Source organism: Astatotilapia calliptera, chromosome 14 (assembly GCF_900246225.1).
Source record: "Astatotilapia calliptera chromosome 14, fAstCal1.2, whole genome shotgun sequence".
Taxonomy (NCBI): domain Eukaryota; kingdom Metazoa; phylum Chordata; class Actinopteri; order Cichliformes; family Cichlidae; genus Astatotilapia; species Astatotilapia calliptera.
Genome location: NC_039315.1, coordinates 35,747,961 through 35,766,973, shown reverse-complemented (window position 1 = coordinate 35,766,973; position 19,013 = coordinate 35,747,961). Strand labels below are relative to the sequence as shown.

Genomic DNA, 19,013 nt, shown 5'->3' with positions numbered 1-19,013 from the left:
GGAATTTTTTGGCATTTGTTTTTGATTATTTGATGAGTTTAACATTCAGTTCAAATGCAGTTTTTTATTCACTGTGTGTAAAATCTTGCTTTATTTTAGTATTTAAAAAGAAGCTTCTTCAAACGTCACATATTGGAGATATGAGAAGAATAACGTTCATCCAAAATCATCACTAACGCGATTAGACGTTTCCCAGTGTTCGGGGTCAGTTCCAAGAAAACTCGGCGCCTTTCTTCGTCTTGCTCTTTTGTGCGGAGGATGAAGCAGGCCGGATTTGGAGAGGGGCGGGGTGGGGGGCTCCGGGCCCTGTGGGGGCCTGCCACTCACACACCTCCGAAATAACTCGCGTAGCGGACTCCCAGCTATGCGTAGTATAGATGTCCTGTCGCTGCCATACAGCACGCTGGGTTAATAATAGGAGCGCGGTTGTCAAGCTGTTTCAGAAGGGGGGAGTGTCGGCCCATTCTTATTGGACCCGTTTTATCCTCGAGTTTCTCATGAAGTGTGAGTGGGAGGAGAATTTCCAGCAACGGAGGATATCAAAAATAAGCCCCCTCGTGTCCAGAGAAGAAGGGAAAGTATAAATACCCCCGATATGTCCAGACTGCAGCGGTGCTGGTGAGCGGCAGAACAGGGAATGATAGCTGGTCGAAGCTGAGTGGGACTGGGAGCTCACTTTCATTTCAGTAGAGACGTTATTGCGACTGCAGAAGAGAAAGGACATCATCTTTGTTAGAGTCTTTATTTTTGATCCACTCTTCAGCGCGTTTCTGTCTGCAGACGATGTGTGCCACTGCGTGTTTGCTCTTTTCGCTCCTGTGCGTAGTCAACGCGACACTTGCCTCTTCGTTTGAATCAGAGGATGTTGTACCTGTTCGGATAAACGCAAGAACCAGCGGGCGCTTCTGGAAGAGAAGCGAGGAGCAGCCGAGGTTTGTCCTCAGTGCGTTTGGCAAAGACTTTACTCTAAACCTCGTCCCGGACACCAGCTTCATCGCGCCTTCCTTCACCATCCAGCGCGTCAAAGCCAGAGACGTTGAAACTTTACGCAGCGCTCCAGGTGCCCGAGCCGTCCCCCAGAAGCTTATGAACAGGTCAGAGGAGAGCGAGGGCCACCTGAGGAGCTGCTTTTACTCCGGGAACGTGGATCAAGATCAGAACTCACTCGTGGCTGTCAGTCTGTGCTCGGGCATCTTTGGCTCCTTTATAACGGAGGGCAAAGAGTATTTGATTGAGCCCAAACTCCACGGCGGCCCGGGGCCAGCCTCTGCCGAGGAGCCGCACGTCATCAGGAGGAGAACATTCAACGACAGCAACGGTGTTTCCCTCCCGTCTGATCACGCGGCCGTGGAGCAGCACAATGGGGAAAGTTTTACGCACGGCGACGGTGACGCAAGGAGGGAACCACGCCGGAGACGCTTTGTCTCCGCGCCACGGTTCATAGAGACCCTGGTGGTAGCAGACTCAACCATGACCCACTTCTATGGAGATGAAATAAAGGTCAGACGCCATGAACTCATTCTTTCCTGCACGCACACACTTACTCGGCGCCCAAACAAAGCTTTCTTTAATTTCTTGGCTTAGACTCTTCCATAAACAGGCCGCTGTTGTAGACGTCATTCCATTACCCCCCCCCCCCCCCCTTTTTATTTTCCCATCCTGTCTGCAAAGTCAGGATTCACACACTCGAAAATATAAAGGCAGGCATATGTTTTTCTCTCCGGCTGCATAAAACATGTTTTGTCAGTGAGGGACCTTGGGCGGAAATCGATGAGCTCCCTGTTTTTCACAGAAAGATGTCAGGCCAAAGAAATGCAAGAAATGCTAGAGCACATTCCTAGGGACTAGGTCACCATTTGGCAGCAAAGCCTCAGCATCACCAGGAAGACTCACAGCGCTTTTCCATTCTGTCTTTACTCCGTGATTCTTTAAATCAGCCCTTCTCTCCCGCATAAAACCTTCAGTGTTTAAAGTGCACTAAATGTTTATTACGTCCTCCTTCCAATCTAAAATCAGTCCTGGTTCCAAACAAAGCTGAACCAGTAATAAGTAGGACTGTGCCAAAGTCCGCACCAGCCAAATTCTAATCTGTTTGTGTTTAAGTCACTCCTCAGCTGCCAAAGTCTCCATAGTATTCCCCAGGCAACCAGACACAAGGTGAGGAGAAAGGTTGCACTGATAAACTTGGCTCACAGTGGATTTTCCATCCCAAATCACACATTCCTTTATTTCTATGCAGTTTTCTACAAATAGGGGCCGTTTCAGTGATTTGGTTTCCGCAGGCAAAAATCAACATGTGGTTCCGTGGGTGTGCTCACAGCACATGTGGAAAAACTTTCAATGTGGGACTATCAACCCACCCTAGAAAAAATGATTTCACTGAGAATACACATCACGGCAAAGCCGCTCACACTGTCTGTGATTTGGCAGCTCTGAAACACGGTGACACAGCAGCTCAGTGGAAATCCCTGACGCGTCTCCTTTAATGATAATAATAATTCCAGGCAAAGCACTTTACAATTCCACTATTCATTCACACACTGGTGGAGGCAGCTACAGTTGTAGCCATATTGCGCCATCGGCCCCTCTGGCCAACACCGGTAGGGTAAAGTGTCTTGCCCAAAGGGCACAACGACCAGGACAGAGAGAGCAGGGGGATCGAACCGGTTACAGATGAGCTTCCCGATCCCCTGAGCCACAGTTGCCCCATGATTGTGTCATGGGACAAGTAACTTTGGGGAAAATGATTTCAGGCCACAGGTGCAAATACATGTCGGTTTGTCTGCCTACAGCTCTGGCCATCTTGTATGATGTTGGCATCCGTTCCTTTTCTTTGTTTGCTGCAGCAGTAACATACAGTCCAGGACAGCTCCACATATCAGCCAGTTTAATTTCCATTGTAGAACACACATGTGCTCAGTGAGTAGTACTTCATAGTGTTTATGCTTTTATTTTTGTGCAATTACTGCATTTGGAAAAAGTCTCTTTTCCATTTGAAGGCATCAAACGAGGCTCGGCACGTTAGAGCCGAGCTAACCAACACACTGGCCCCTCTACACGATTACACATGCACATCTAGTAAGTAAGAAAAGGCAAAAATGTGTTTGCAATCTGTTCAAAATTTTATAATGAAGCTTGTCCCGCAGACACAAAACATCATTAAAGTCTCCTGGAGTAATATACCGCACACACGCACACGCTTTCTTGTCAAGATTTCATTAAAAAATTCTCATTACCATCACGTGTATGTTTATTATAATCCCACACTTGTGAGGGACAGCCAGCCTGGCTCCAAACACATCTGTAGGCTGAATCATAAATATCCTCTCCTCCACAGCACTACATCCTCACCCTCATGTCCATGGCCGCCCAGCTTTATAAGCACCCCAGCATAAAGAACTCTGTGAACATGGTGGTGGTGGAGATGCTGATGGTGGAAGATGAGGAAATTGGACCGGAGGTCTCCAGCAATGGAGGTGTGGCTCTGAGGAACTTCTGCTCCTGGCAGCAGCGCTTCAATCCACCAAGCCAGAGGCATCCCGAGCACTACGACACTGCCATGCTGTTCACTAGAGAGGTGAGGAACCAGCAGACGAGCATACATCTGATTTTGTTATTTTTCTCATTTTTTGTTTTATTTGAAGCTGTTTAGGTCTTTGAAATAAAACACAGCATCATCTGCAAATAAGGCTTTAAACATTTATCTTTTAAACAAGATGAACATCTTAACAAGAAGTCATTAACTACACTATTTATAGCTTTTAACTGCACAAGTTCAGAGAAATGCCATCATTATCCCTGAATAAAGGCATTGTTTAATATCGTGCAATTGAAATTCTAAGATCGCGCGACGACATCTGGACTGTGCAAACGAGTACTCAGCCATTTAGTAACTGAGACACAATTAAAACCTACAGGCAAAATTAAGAGTTACTGTGAAGTGTTCATTAAGTCATAATTTGCAAACGGCAGTGGCCTGAGAACTGATCCTTGAGGAACACCGGAGTATTTCAGGTTTCATTGAAAAGTTTAACAATGGGAAGTGATTTAGTCATGAAGCAAAAATGTAAATGCCATCCATCCATTCGCTTCCGCTGATCCTTTTCAGGGTCGCGCTGGAGCCTATCCCAGCTGTCATAGGGCGAGAGGCGGGGTACACCCTGGACAGGTCGCCAGTATGTCAGGGCCAACACACAGGGACAGACAACCATTCACACTCACATTCACTCGCACATTCACACCTAGTGGCAATTTGGATTATCCAATTAACCTATCCCCACAAGAAAGGACGGTGGGAGGAAGCCGGAGTACCCGGAGGGAACCCACGCAAACACGGGGAGAACATGCAAACTCCACACAGAAAGACCCCGGCCTGATGGTGGAATTGAACTCAGGACCTTCTTGCTGTGCGGCAACAGTGCTAACCACCGTGCCACCGTGCTGCCCAAAATGTAAATGCTAACAAATAAATTCTATTTTTTTAATGTTTTATTGAACAAATCCCTGTGTGTCCTGTAAAAGGTACATGTATTTCTCTCACTGCTGAAGGTGGATTCTCATGTTCACATAAACTCAATGTGTGCCACCTGCTAGCAACCAAAGCAATAAAGGAAGTTAAAGAAGGAGAATTAATGTATGATTCTCTAAAACAGAGCTAAGGCTAATGCTTTTAAAGGGGATTTATTACAGCTACATTATATTATTAAAGCAGTTCTTTACGTCGTAATGGGACTCTGTGCGACGCTTTTTCACCGACTAAATGAACTACAAGTTTATGGCAGCCATCCCAGCGACCCTCTCCCTCCTTTTAAGCCAAGTTTCTTCTGATTGGCTGCTCTTCATAAATAAAACCCACCAAGTGGGTGGGGCTTGTACACTCACAGCAACAGATGGTAACAGAGATGAGTGTATTAGGGATCTCTGCTCACAGTGACATCATACAGATCCAAAAGTAGAAAAAAAATAGTTTGAAGTAAGAAAGTCAGATTTGACCTCACACGGATTATTTGTTACTATTTGAAACGTTCATCATGTTTAATGTTAGGATCCTCTGAAGTAACACGTGTGTGATACAAAGTAGGTTGTGTGCCCTCAGCTGGACGTGTTTAGCAGTTCATGCAGTGTGTGTGTGTGTGCGTGCTAGTAAAAAACACCTTGACACAGAGTCAGTCACCACGATAGGTTACAGCAGTCAAGCTTTTTCTTCAAAGTGCGGTTTTGCCGTGCTTCACGGAGGATGGACGGTCCTCTCACCATCACGTTCTGGCAGATTTAGTTTCCCGTTCAGAAGACAACCAGCATTCAGTGCCCCGCCAGCTGTGGGAGCATAACGCGGTTTCACAGGCAGCAAAGCCAACCGCCCAGCAATTATCTAAGCCAAAGTGCCACACAGTGGCACAGGTGCGCTTTAGAGCAGCTGTAGTGACACTTGGAGGTCTCCCAGCTGAAACAGCGCCTCGCTTTAAACCAACCGTTGTCATGCGTTATTTTTTTAACAACCCATAGAAAAGAAAAACTTTCGAGCTGTCAATTAAAGATGCTGAAACCAGACTGCAGAGATGGAATAATCTTTTCCAAGCTGGGGAAATGTCAAAGCAAAGCAAACAAACTGTTCTTTATGGATGCTTCGACAGGAAATAAGTTCACAAGTCCTCGGGGTTTGAGTTGCGATTGGCTTGTTCTGCTGCATTTGGCTGCCTTCTTCCATCTGGTATGTGCGTGTTGACAAGGTGTTAGCAGACAATACATTAGGCGAGGAACTTCTCTATTATTACATTTTTATAGCTAAGTGCCCTGGTTTGCGGCTCGATTTGATGACAGGCTTGGCATTTATCCGCCTACAGAATGACGTTAGCGTGTAAATCTGACCCCGGCTCTGAGAAATAATGGAGAGAACATATGGCTTTGTGCTGTCTTGTGCTGGATTGTTGAAGCGGCTTTTCTCTGGGGGAAACCATCATTCACGCCAACCCGGGTTTCTGTTTGTTTTTCCATTTCCGCAGAAATACGCTTTGAAATGCAGAGGACAGAAGGCTCCTCGTGGATGAGCTAACTTTAGTGTCCCTACAAACGGTCGAGCTTTAGTATGTGGCCTGCTCGGGGTTGCAAATGCGTGCTGTGCAAGCCGCAGTCAAAAGAGAAGACTGACGCTGCGTAAAACGCAAAGCTCGCGGCGGGTTGCATGCATTGGAAACATGTCACTCGTGCATCTTTGCGGTCTCACCGCGTGTGTGTTTGTACAACATTGCGGTTTGAGCTCTGACCCATACGTCGAGTCTTGCATCTGCATGAAAGGCATGGTTTGCTGTTGTGGAATAAGGTGAGCAAACACAGACTGAGCTGCACTCAGTCCCTGTTTCCAAGTCCAGATGTCTTTCCAATCACAGAAGGTCCTGCCTCGTGTTTTTTAGAGAAGGCGAGGCCGTGGATGCATCTGTCCATGCTACACAGAAATAAGGAAAGATGTCTGATATAACACACGGTCACTTCTCCCACAGCTGCGGATATTTATTTGCTTTTGCTTAATGATGGAAACACTGAGTAACATGCTTTTGCTTGTTTTAATAGATGGTGAAGGTTATATAACAGTCATCAAGGGTTGCTAATATATTTACTGTATTTGACAGAATAATGGCTTTAAGTCTTTAACAGTCCAGCCTGCAGTGCCATATATCCACAAGCTATCACGCAAATATTTGGGATGTATAAAATATTCAGACGTTGCCTGTTTCAGTTTGAATCTTTCAATTTAGTTTGAGTGAAACGCAGTTTTAGCAGCAGTGCAGCTGTCCCATTACCTTTGCTGGCCACTGCCACTTCCCTCCAGTGTATACTGGTTCTTGTCACATACTGTACATAGCGCTCCAACTTTATGCAAAGCTGCACTCGCTGAGTTAATATGCAGCTAGCCACCAAACTATATCCACACAGGAGGTGGTTGTAACACCTCAGGCTGCTACTGAGTGTGCATGAAAACTAGTCAGAGTCCGAGCAGGTCAACACAATCAGGCTTTTTACTGCACAGAGGACGAAACTCGGTTCCCAGCTCCACGTCACACTCACGCTTTGTAACAATCTTAAAATTGCTGCTTCGTTTACTTTGGCATAATGCACATTATATAGAGATCTCTGTACATACCTTTACTGTAAGAGGACTGATTGTGCTAGCTTCACTCTCCAGAGGCTCATTCTAAAAACCGAATATTGTAACAAGCAGCCACTGATGAAAAGTTCAACCAGTGATTAATTATAAACAGACTAGAATAAATAAGCAATTTAGCAAAAACGAAAAAGTTGGTTCAAAGTAGAACGGAAAGTTTAAAGTGACCAAACAGCTGACCTAGAAACGAAAGGCAACTGTGCTCACGGGACACTTTGTTTGAATTTGGACCCTTTTTGTCTGTTTTAATTCTTCGTGGCACAAACACGAAACGTTCCTGGAAACATTCCTCAGCGATTTTGTTGTTACTGACACAATAACATCACACAAGTGCTGCAGGTTTGTCTGCTACACTTCCGTGATGTGAGTCTGCGATTCGAGAACATGCCAAAGGTACAGTGAACTCATTGTTGTGTTCAACAAAGCAGTTTGATATAACTGAAGCTTTGTGGTGTGCCGTCATCAGAAGACGTGCACATAAAGGGCTGCACGTGGTCAGAAAAATACCCAGGTCATTAATGCTCACCGGTCCGGTGATGTAATAGGACAAACTGCTAACACAAGGCAGGACGGATCCATTCTTCCATGTTGTTTACATCAAATTCTGAACGTTGCAGCAGAAACCGGAGTGGCACCGAGCGTCCTTTTTATTCTTTCTTCCTGCTGGAGTTTGAAGTTTATGGAGCTTCACTGAATTCCAGCTTTATCTGGAGAACCCGTTCCCCTCCTGTATTTGAAAAGCCCAGAAGGAGAAGCCACCAAAGTGAAACTACGAACATGTAATCGTGGAGAAACAAAGTAGCTCTTCTTTTCAGTTTATTCAAATCTGACATTTTTGTTCTGTGTTTGTGTTCCAGAACATCTGCGGTCAGAAGAGCTGCGACACGCTGGGCGTGGCCGATGTCGGGACGATGTGCGATCCCAAGAGAAGCTGCTCGGTTATCGAGGACAACGGCCTGCAAGCTGCCTTCACAGCTGCACACGAGCTCGGTGAGGTCGCATTGGGGGGGCTGACGCGATCCTCGGCTTTATGGAAAAGCTTCTTAGATCGAGTTTTCAGTCATTCCTAAACACTCAAGCACCTTCAAAAACTGTCACCTCCTGCAGGTCATGTGTTGAGCATGCCTCATGATGACTCCAAGACGTGTGAGAGACTCTTTGGGGATTTGGGAGGTCATCACCTGATGGCGCCTGTGTTCGTCAGCCTCAACAAAACCATGCCTTGGTCGCCCTGCAGCGCGCTCTACGTTACCGAATTCTTTGACAACGGGCACGGTGAGGCACACTGCAGCTTGTTGCTCTACAGCAGACATTAATGTCTTGTGCCAGTGTGGCTGCCTGCCACGCTGTGACTCTGTTATTAGGGCTGACTCAGAGATGTATAAAACATACGCTTCCTCTCATCCTCTCGTGAACCGAGGCTTTCCTGCTTAAACGTGCCGCTCCCCTTAAATTACGGGTTGGACGCTCAATTTATTTCGCCCGAGGTTTCCACATCCTGCTCTCTTTCTTTTGCCTTACCTCTGTTGCTCCCTCTCCCCCTGCCTTGTTGTGCATCTTGTATTGTTTGTATCCTTGCTAGATCTGTCAGTGAACCTTCTTTTCCACTGAGTCATAATATGGACTTCTTCCTGTTCCCCACCTCCTCGGCCAAAAGCAACAGCTGGTGTCAGCAAAATATGTTCTTTATCAGTTGGAAAATGTTTCCAACAAAAACTCATGTGGCTGAGAATGTTCATTCCGAACCGCAGATGTCATTGACAGCTCCAGACAAAAGCTTATTGAATGCAATAAAGATCATTAGAGGAATAATGGAAAACAATCAGATTTGGATTACCTGTCAGATGTCCAGATTCAGAGCATTAGGCTGCCTATAAACATGCACTACATCAGTTAAAGTGAAATTATTCCGTTTTATAGTCAGGACACAGCTTGCACTGAATACTTTCCCACTGTTGTCATGCCACACGCAGCATATTTACGATTGTCACTGTGCCGCGAGAACCACAGTCTCCACAAACCCCGATATAATCGGCCTCATACGGACTTGTTTTGTGCTGTAACCACAGGGGACTGCCTGCTCGATGTCCCAGAGAGCGCCATGCCTCTACCAAAGGAGCTGCCAGGCTCCAAGTACAGCGTGGACCAGCAGTGCCAGCAGATTTTTGGAGAGGAGTTCGTCCACTGCCCCAACACCTCCGACAGCGATATCTGCAGCCAGCTGTGGTGTCAGGAGGAGGGGACGCTGGAATGCTCTACCAAGAAGAGCCTGCCCTGGGCTGATGGCACCCCCTGCAGTGCCAATGGAAGCTGCCTTCATGGCGTCTGCGTGCCAGTCTATGAGGCGATGAAGCCACTGGTAAGCCCGAGTCTTTTTCCCTGTTTTTTAAAAGACACCTTACTAAGTTACATTTGATGGCAGTAAAATCCTTTGCTTTCATGAACAGGGACCGGAAGTATCTCAGCTACCAGCTATGAACACCAGCATTAGCTCGCGGTATCAGCTGTGTAATTCTCACTACTGAGTCAGTGCCCCTCCCACACGACCTCTTTTATTTTAAAGTTTGACCTTTTTATTGTATTATTGGTCAAATATTTTAAGTATTGCTAGCAGGAATTTTATCTCACAACACAAATACTGCATCCAAACTTGCCGACTTAGCAGCTCTTATTGAGTGCTCACACATGATCAGTGTGTACATTGAAAGATATGCTTGCAGAGTACTGTGGAGAAGCCTTAGAAATAAGTTCACCGTGACACACAACTAAGAAAGGGACACAGTTTGTAGGTAGATGTGCAGAAATGCACCTCCTGCATGCCTGTTTCACATCAGTGCACCTGCTGCCTTTGTGCCGCCGTGCTAGTGAGCCTGATTTTTGTTTTTTCCTCGTCAGTCGGTAAAAAACAAAAAGTGAGGCTGACGTTTGTTCATTCAGCTGTTTCCCAACACATGAGCCACACCATCCTTGTAAGGCCATGAGGTGATTAGGCTTGTAGTGGCCATGGCGACAACATAAGGTCACGATTGCTTTTGGAAGAAAAGAAATATCAGTGCAGCTTTGAGACCAAAGATTTTCACACGAGGGTCAGAATTAGGGCTGGGTATCGCCACTGATTTCTAGAATCGATTCGATTCGATTTGAATCTGGGAAATTTTGCCTCACACAGTCAGAAATATTATAATTCAGATCTGTACATTTACATATTTTTGTATCTATAAGAAGGAAGCTGACACTTTCCAGACTTTATCAAAGGTGTGAGCATCACAGCGAGGCCTTTGTGTCAAAGTAGCTGAAGATAAAACAGAAACACATGAAGGAGATTTTCCTGTTCTGGGATTTTATAAAAATATTCTGCAGTAGATCAAAAACAAATGAAAATCATTAACCAGCATATGAACATCACCTCTGATGTTACAGCAGTTTTATTAGAGACATAGCGTTTTGCATTTTGCATAATTTTAAAAAGTTTACATTTGTTTAGAAGCCTGTTGAACAGCAGAAATGAGGTTTTCTTTTCGGAAGTAAGTAAAAGAAAAAAAACAGCGGCTGACAGCCTGTAAACAACGGCAGACTTGTGCGTAACAAGCAAGCGAATAATGAAGAAAACCGATTTTTAGACGGGAAACTGTTCGAGAGAGAGAGAGAGAGAGAGAGAGAGAGAGCTGTGCATGAAGTGAGATTTTATCCTGGTGGAAGCAAAACAGTAAAAGTCAGAGTGAATCCATGACGATGTTTATGTGAAGCGTAGTTTGGATCTTCTTTGGCTGCTGGTTCGGTCAATATTGTTTGGAGAGACATCAAACTAACAGCTTTAGAATCAGTGAAAAAAGGGCGTGAACACAAAGCTCGACCCGCCGACACATCAGAGTCAGCGAGCTGTCGGCTTTCAGCCCCGACCGTGCCCGTGCCGTCGGTGAGAAAGTCACATCTCACTGATTCTGATGCGTCGGCGGGTCCGAGCTTTGTGTTTACGTCTCTGTGCAGAGTCTGTGCTCCTGCTCTCATTTACTGTTTTAGCTGTTTGGTGGTTGTTGAAATTTTGTGAGGTTTAACCTGAGATTCTGGCGTTTTGGGCAAAATACATTTATATAAAAAAATCGATTCAGGAATTTAATGAATCGATATCACGTTATCCAAGCCGGAATCCATTTTAATCGATGAATCGATTATTAAAACCCAGCCTAGTCAAAATCCTTGGTTTTCCAAGCTTTTTTCTGAAGCACGTGTTTTTTCAGTAACCCTTACAGTCTTTGGACCCTGTTCCCATCTTCTTGCATGTTGCATGCTGATGTTGTTTATTTCACTGGCTCACCACCAAAGAATGTTCACAGTGTCTGATGAGTCACTTCCTTTCAACAGAGTAATCAGGTTTGTAGTCATAAAGCTCTAATGACGCCGGCATCCTCAGCACATTTTGGAGGTTTTGCTCATGCTGCGTTAGATAAGCTGTGGATAATGCACGAGTTGTCTCACAGTTTATTCTTAATCTGATGTTCCAATGAACATAAATGCACTAACTGCATGTCTTTGGCGTGTGGGCGGAAGCTGGAATACCCACAGAGAGCCCACGCAAATATGGTAAGAACCATCAAGCTCCGCCCCAAACTGTGGATTCAAACCCACAATGATAGCAGAGAGATGACAGCAGATAGCAAAGCTAATACGCTAACAACAGACAAGTGATGAGAGTCAGCAAGGCCAAAATATTCCCTGTGGTGGAGAATCTCACTGCTTCCATAATACAAAATTCTGCATGTTTGTACAAAGTGTTGCATTAGCTGAGACCTGACTCGTTTTCATAAATGCTGCCATTTCAAGTTGAAGTACAGACATTAAAGGGCTCAGAGAACGCATTATAAACTGAGCTGTGTCTGACTTTGGCGAGTTGAAATGCAGATCCTTCACGATACCTTTTTAGATTTCCTCAAAGAACATCTCAGCATCTTATTTAAGGTCGGTCGCCTTGATACCTTCTCCTTGTGTTCTGAATACACATCTGTTTATGAATCCAGACATGCTGGCCGTTGGGATGTGGTTCAAGCTTATAAAACTTCTGGAAAGAACAACCTTGCTAGCAAACACACATGCACACGCGCACATACTCACTCAACGTACAAACTTGGAGCATGGCAGGTTCTACTAGCAGTGAGTGACACATGTGGCAGGAATGTGGGTAGAGTCAGACAGCAGGCGCGTGCCGAACTTCAACACAGATTTAGCCTCGAGTCGCGGCATGCCAACACGCTGTGCGGCCTCAAACCCAGAAGCCCAGACTGTGGTTTAGGCTGCACAGCTGACATTGCCTTTGGCTCAGAGCACTAACCAACTACTCTGCTCTTTTTTTCCTGTGTGTTTTACCGCAGATGGTTGTGGACGGCGGCTGGAGCTCGTGGGGACCGTGGCAGCAGTGCTCTAGGACGTGTGGAGGTGGGGTGGAGTTCTCCTACAGGGAGTGCACTAAACCAGTGCCTCAGAATGGAGGGAAGTACTGTGAAGGGCAGAGGGTCCAGTACCAGTCCTGCAACATACAGCCATGTGACAACAATGAAGGTAAGGGTCAACGTAATACAGCTCTCAGCTTTCAAATGAACAAAGAAACAGCTTCTTATATCGCTTGTTCCCAACAAATGTTTGTCCCACATCTGCACTTTCCATTGTCCTACATTTGGCCTTGACTGGCAGCATTGACCCGGGGTGAGTCTGGCTGCCACAGACCTACTGTAGATCCGCTTTATGCAGGCCAGATGTTAGGTGTGTTGGCATATTTGGGCGAGGGTTGGCCCCACCGCACGTTGACCCCACCTTATGATGTTTTGGCCACAGTTTCCAAACCCAACCCTCACCATAAGCCACAGGAACATTAGGCCACAGGATGTGATCCCCGAGTGCCTCTGCCAAAGCCCAAGATCTACATCGCAACCTTAAGAAAAACTCTCTAAACCTGCTCTGAAATGTGCTGTGTTCTTCCCCAGGCTCCACCGTGTCTTTAGAAATGAAAATTAAGCTTTGCAACAGATGGACATTTTTATGAAGAAAAAAACAAAACAAAAAACTATGTACCAGCTCGTGTTCAAACCACTCCACAAACTCTGGAAGAAACTGTGTAATTTAAACACATTAAGCTTGGTTCTATCTAGAACCTCTTTTCTGCCAAAGTGCTGCCAGTGTTGTTGACCACACTGCAAATCATGAGCAGGAGAACAAAACAGGTGCTTATAGACATCTACCGACCACTGATGTCAGCAGATCCAACTTTGTAGTTTTGCAGTTTTGACTTGTTCCAGCTTTTTGCGACATTCAACTGTCTTTTCTCTACAGAGTTGTAGATAAAAGACAATTCATTGTAGATAATGAGCGGGGACAGCAGAGCAGGCTTGGATTAAAACTTGTGATATTCCGACTTGAGCAGCAGAGCTCGGTTGGGGCAGGGGTAACACAGGGATGGAAACAAGTGACGAGCTGGAAGCTAAAAGTCTGACGCTGCAGACATTACAGATGGAGCTGCAGGCGAGAGGAGACGAGGGTCGGGATTCTGTAACGAGTAACAACAAAATAAGAAGTTGCATAAGCACGCAGCAGGCTGGTGGTGGCAGAGTTGGATATTTGTAGAGAGCTTGATTGTTGTGATGAGGCACAGCTGGCACAGATCTGCTCGGACTCTAGAACAGCTGTTTGCACTCAGATGATCACAGGCCGACAGGGAGACGGCACTGGAGGCAACAGGGGGACGCTCAATCGAAAAACAGCATTTTCTAGACTGACCCACAGCCTGCATATAAAAGACAGATGTAGGTGCTGTGATTTGAGCCATCTTGTAAGCAGGGATGGGGGGATGGGAGTGCGGAAATGACCACCCATGCAGCAGGGACATGTCAGCGACACTAGTGTGGACACTAATTTACAAATTAAGACTCATGTTGTAGACATGAAACTAAAGACTCCAATGAAACATCTTCACTGAGGGCAGACCAGAGGAGTCACTAATGTATCATTGTAACCAATAAAAGAACTGCAAAAACACACCATATGGACCAATGTATCAGGCCACGCCTCCTAATCTTTGAGTCAGAGTGTTTTACAGTCACGCACTGAACTGTGTGGCCTGCCTTTAGAAACATTAGCAGAAGAATGGGTCGTTGTAAAGAGCTCGCTGAATTCCAGTGTGGTGCTGTAACAGGATGGCACCACTGCAACAAGTCAGTTCATGAAATGTCCTCCCTTCTAGATATCATGAGATTCACTGTGAGCGTGAATATTGCAAAGGGGAAGCTTGTAGAAATCTCCCCAACTCGGCCGTGAAGCATCCTCCATCGCCACAAAAACTGCACGCTTCAAGCATGGCTGAGCTCCTGTAGGTGCGATGTGCAGCTGGCCCAGTACGTTTGTCCATATAGTGTTTTCTAATCAGGTTTTATGTTTTGATGCTACATAATTAATTGTTGTCCACCAGCCTGATCCAGACTCTGCTGGTGTTCATCTATTTTTCTGCGTTGCTCTAATGAATATAAACATACAGTTGATCAGGTGTTCGGATTATACAAATAATATTGTTTTGGTAGAGTATCTTAATTTATTGTTTCTTCATGTTAGGTAAAAGTTTCAGGGAGGAGCAGTGTGAGAAGTACAGCAGCCCCAACTACCTGGACCACAACGGGAACGTGAAACAGTGGATACCAAAGTACGCTGGTGTTTCTCCCAGAGACAGGTGCAAGCTGTTCTGCAGGGCCCGGGGCAGCAGTGAATTCAAGGTGTTTGAATCCAAGGTACAATAACGTCACTCGACAGCAAATCTCAATGAAAGGAAAGCCAGTAGTCTGAAGCACTGGTTCAGTTTTTTAAATCAGAATAGTGGTTTTAGAAAAGCGTCACTCATTCCTGAAGTCCCAGCTCTGCTTCATAGCCAGTGTCATAACCAGCTCCAACATCATGACCGTGACCTCCATCCACTGATGAACACCCTGACATGATGTTGAACTGTATTCAAAATATAGTTGAATGGGACATGTGTAGTGACCCACCGATGCTTGCTCCATCCCTGCAGGTGATTGACGGGACCCCCTGTGGCCCTGACACCACATCTGTGTGTGTCCAAGGACAGTGTGTGAAGGCAGGCTGCGACCAGGTGATAGGATCCAACAAGAGAGTGGACAAGTGTGGAGTGTGTGGAGGAAGTGGGCTGACCTGTAGAAAGATCACAGGCTCGAGCAACAAAGCAACGTAAGCTGATCAGATCAACGATAATGCATCCGTTCTCCGACTTGTATCCCCATGTGATGTCTGTGTTGTATGTGTAAGGTCGGGGGGCGGGTTCATTCCACTGCAGGGCGACCTGCCACTACATGTGGCGAATAAACTTTGAACTTGAACGTGATAATAAAAATGATAAAGCACTAAAAGGCTTAGACAAATATATTGATGTCTTTCCTTCTACTGTAGTTAATTAGTAGATTAATTGATTGTGTTGTTAGATCATATTTCGCCCACTATAATACAAATCTTTTTTTAAATTCTACTTGCTTATGTTGTACTTGAGGCCCATTCACAAGAATTTATTCACCCCAAATATCAATTTAGGTCCTTCATAACGTTTGGCCCAGCCATTTGTGGTATTCTGATTATCTGTCTCATTTTATTTATGCTTTTTCTGATCTACTCAACATAGTTTAGATAAGATTAGTAGTTTCATACATGTTGGTAGGTTGATTATAGTTTCACGCTTCTTCTGTTTCAAACCAAGTTCATCTCCTTTCACCTGGAAGTTCTAATTAATGCACAGATAAGATATTCTATAGTAAACTGTTATCTGTTCTTTTTCTTCTCCATCAGCTATGGATACAGTGACATTGTCACAGTTCCCACTGGCGCTACTAACATTGACATCAAGCAGCGGAGCCACCGAGGAATCAAGCACGATGGCTACTACCTGGCTGTAAAGAGAGAGAGTGGCGGTTACATCCTTAATGGTAACTTCTCCGTGTCCACGGTTGAGCAGGACATTCCGGTGCTGGGCGCAGTACTGAAGTACAGCGGCTCTTCCACGACGCTAGAGAGGATCCAGAGCTTCAGGCAGCTCAAGGAGGCCATCACCATCCAGCTCCTCGCCACTGCAGGAGATGGTAGCCCTCCCAAGGTCAAATATACTTTTTTCATCCCTAAAGATGTGACTTTGAACAAACCCAAGGAGAAGAAGGGCTCGTCCCTGTCTTTGCATATGATTCGTCCGTTTGGCGTGCCTGAATGGGTGCTGGGCGAGTGGTCTCTGTGCTCCAAGACCTGTGGATCCGGGTGGTCCAGGAGAAACGTTGAATGCATGGACGACGAAGGCTTCCTCTCCAGTCAGTGTGACAAAGACCTAAAGCCCATAGACATCAGGCCCTGTGCAGATCTGCCCTGTCCCATATGGCAGATGGGACCTTGGTCTGCCTGCTCACGAACTTGTGGTCAGGGGGAGCGCCACCGCAGCATTTTCTGCATAGACTACACTGGCAAGACTGTTGAAGCAGAACAGTGCGATCCAAGAAAGATCCCAGAGCCGGTGTCTGGGGAATGTTTCAACCAGGACTGCTTGTGAAGAACACGAGTACAGCGGACTCATGGTCATAGTGCACTTATGAACAATGGATGGATTACTGAACAGGTGGACGCACCAAGAATAATGCTGGGGTCCATTAGATCAGGGACAGTATGACTACAAACACACACAGAGCGATCCACAAAACCAAAGAAATGATAATTATGACCATTCTTTTTCACCTGCAAGATGTTTTATGCCTTTCAATCTGGAGGGTCCTGTTGTTACGCAGGAGTGGCAGTAGTGGCAGTGGTGGTGGGTGGGGGTTAAACGTCTACATCCCAGGGCCCATTGCCTCATAATCCATCCATCTTATCGACTGGTTGCATCAAATCACATCAAAGGCTTTTAGCTGAATATTGCTATGTCATTCTGTTGACATCATTTGACAACCACTATTGAAACAATGGAAATCTACCTCAGGATGTACATGTGATGCTATGCATAGTTGCTAAGAGAAGGTGCAGTGTGTGTGTTTCCTCCAGAATGAGAGATTTAGTCCAGCTTAAAAGATTGTTTTTGGAGGCCGTCTGCTATTAACAGCAGTTCGGTGGGGCTAGAACAATGAAACCTGCTGTCAGACACCAGCACAGTGTAAATATACCTCGTCCAGCTGTAATCCACAGAATCAAGCCCCTATAGAGCTTTGATCGAGCCACTTGCCCTTAAATAAGGTACGGACGTACGATCGAGGCACTTGTGTGTGATTGCTTCGTCTTTTCAAACACACATTAATGTAATTTGTGTTAAATTCGTGTGACGAGGACGTCATGGTTTTATCTGGAGAGTTAGTATTGTTGAGCCAAACCCATAGCTCTCACTATATTTACTGGCTGCTGGAGCCAACATCAAAAGCTAGGCATTTCCCACACTTTGTACATGTATTAGCCTCGATCATGTCTGGTCTTTCTGATCGGACAACCCAACGACAGACCACTCGACCCCGTAACGTAACTGTAGCCTTGTTCCATGTCCACGTGCATCACAGTGTAGTTGAGCAACAGCAGTACAACCAGTCTGCAATATTTTATTTTGGAGGTGTTATTACTAAGTTAAGTGATAAGCATATTATCTATCATGTATATGAAAAAATAACAGTAATTTTATTCATTTTCCCTTTAGTTCATGCATCATATGCAAATGTTTGCAGATGTTTCAGACTCATGTGTGTATATTTGATTTCTTCATTCCTGTTGTTAATTTACAGTATGTTATAAAAGAGATGGAGGATTAGGCCTGTATCCCTTCAGTGAAGGAATATGCTATTATTACAGCTTCCTTTTTAAGCTATTTATTTTTGTAAAGTTTTTACCTTGGACATGTAAGTAACATGGCAGACGCTGCTGTCTTTGAGATAATTGTCTATAAAATGGTCAAATAAACACATTTATGTCGATGTGTTGTTCTCTTGTACTGTGAGTGACCCTCCACAAAACATCACTAAAAACATATTAACATATTGGCATTATTAACTACGCATAGAAATTTCGAGTGAACATTAGCGATAAGGACTCATAAATTTCACAAAATATTTCACGTAAGATCTCCAGTATGGAAGCCCGTTTCCGCCACTAAAAGAACAAACAAAAAAACAAGTATCCATAACTCGAAATTTCAAGTTATTAACTCAAAATTTTGAGAAAAGTATTTGAGTTATTTTCTCAAAATGTCGAGTTAATAGGTCTAAATTTCGAGAAAATAACTTGAAATTTCGAGTTATGGATCCTTTTTTTTTTGTGGGCTTCCATACTCCAGGGTTCATTTTTAGGCTGAACGACACTAAAACTCGCCACAGATGTGTGGAATTCTTTTAGGTGCCTGGTAGCTTTTAAAAGTTGGGTGAGGCAAGTTTTACAAACCGAAACCTTTTCCAAAGTTCTGTAAAAATCCTCCCACGCTGGAATAACTTCTCCGCTCAAATATTTCAAAGACAGCCATATAAGAATATATTCAGTAGCTGTGGTTAGGGAGGAACCCAGCCACTTAACAACATCCTGTTTTAACGCCTTTTATTCTATATTCTGAGCTTGGTTGATGTTAAAATCATAATAGTTCAAAAATACCAGCATGACCATAATCACGTTATCCACAGTTCAGTTTGACTTTCAGTTGGTATGCAATGTTTCAGCAGACCGTAGAGCTTTATCACGCTGAAGAAATTCAAAGTCTGAAATGAAAGCTATTTAAAAGAAATAACGAGAAACTCTTTTGAATGTCAGTCAAATGATGACCAAAAAATAACTGTTCAATCTTTCTCCTGTGTAGGAGTGTTGGGGGCTG

The 19,013-nt window shown here is 44.9% G+C and overlaps 1 protein-coding gene across 1 annotated transcript; it reads left to right on the top strand.

Annotated features, from left to right (window-relative positions):
* Positions 1-135: 135 nt before the first annotated feature.
* On the top strand, positions 136-18,123 carry LOC113035900 (A disintegrin and metalloproteinase with thrombospondin motifs 8). The gene is made up of 9 exons (XM_026191762.1): positions 136-1,500; positions 3,338-3,577; positions 8,017-8,149; positions 8,267-8,434; positions 9,229-9,518; positions 12,526-12,712; positions 14,753-14,925; positions 15,204-15,379; positions 15,989-18,123. The coding sequence occupies exons 1-9, from the start codon at positions 784-786 to the stop codon at positions 16,731-16,733; spliced, it is 2,829 nt and encodes a 942-aa protein (XP_026047547.1). The 5' UTR covers positions 136-783; the 3' UTR covers positions 16,734-18,123.
* The last annotated feature ends 890 nt before the right edge of the window (positions 18,124-19,013 follow it).

Coding starts and splice junctions, on each gene's coding strand:
- LOC113035900 (XM_026191762.1), top strand. CDS start 784: ATGTGTGCCACTGCGTGTTTGCTCTTTTCGCTCCTGTGCGTAGTCAAC. Junction 3,578..8,016: donor CCATGCTGTTCACTAGAGAG/GTGAGGAACCAG, acceptor TTTGTGTTCCAG/AACATCTGCGGTCAGAAGAG. Junction 9,519..12,525: donor ATGAGGCGATGAAGCCACTG/GTAAGCCCGAGT, acceptor GTTTTACCGCAG/ATGGTTGTGGACGGCGGCTG.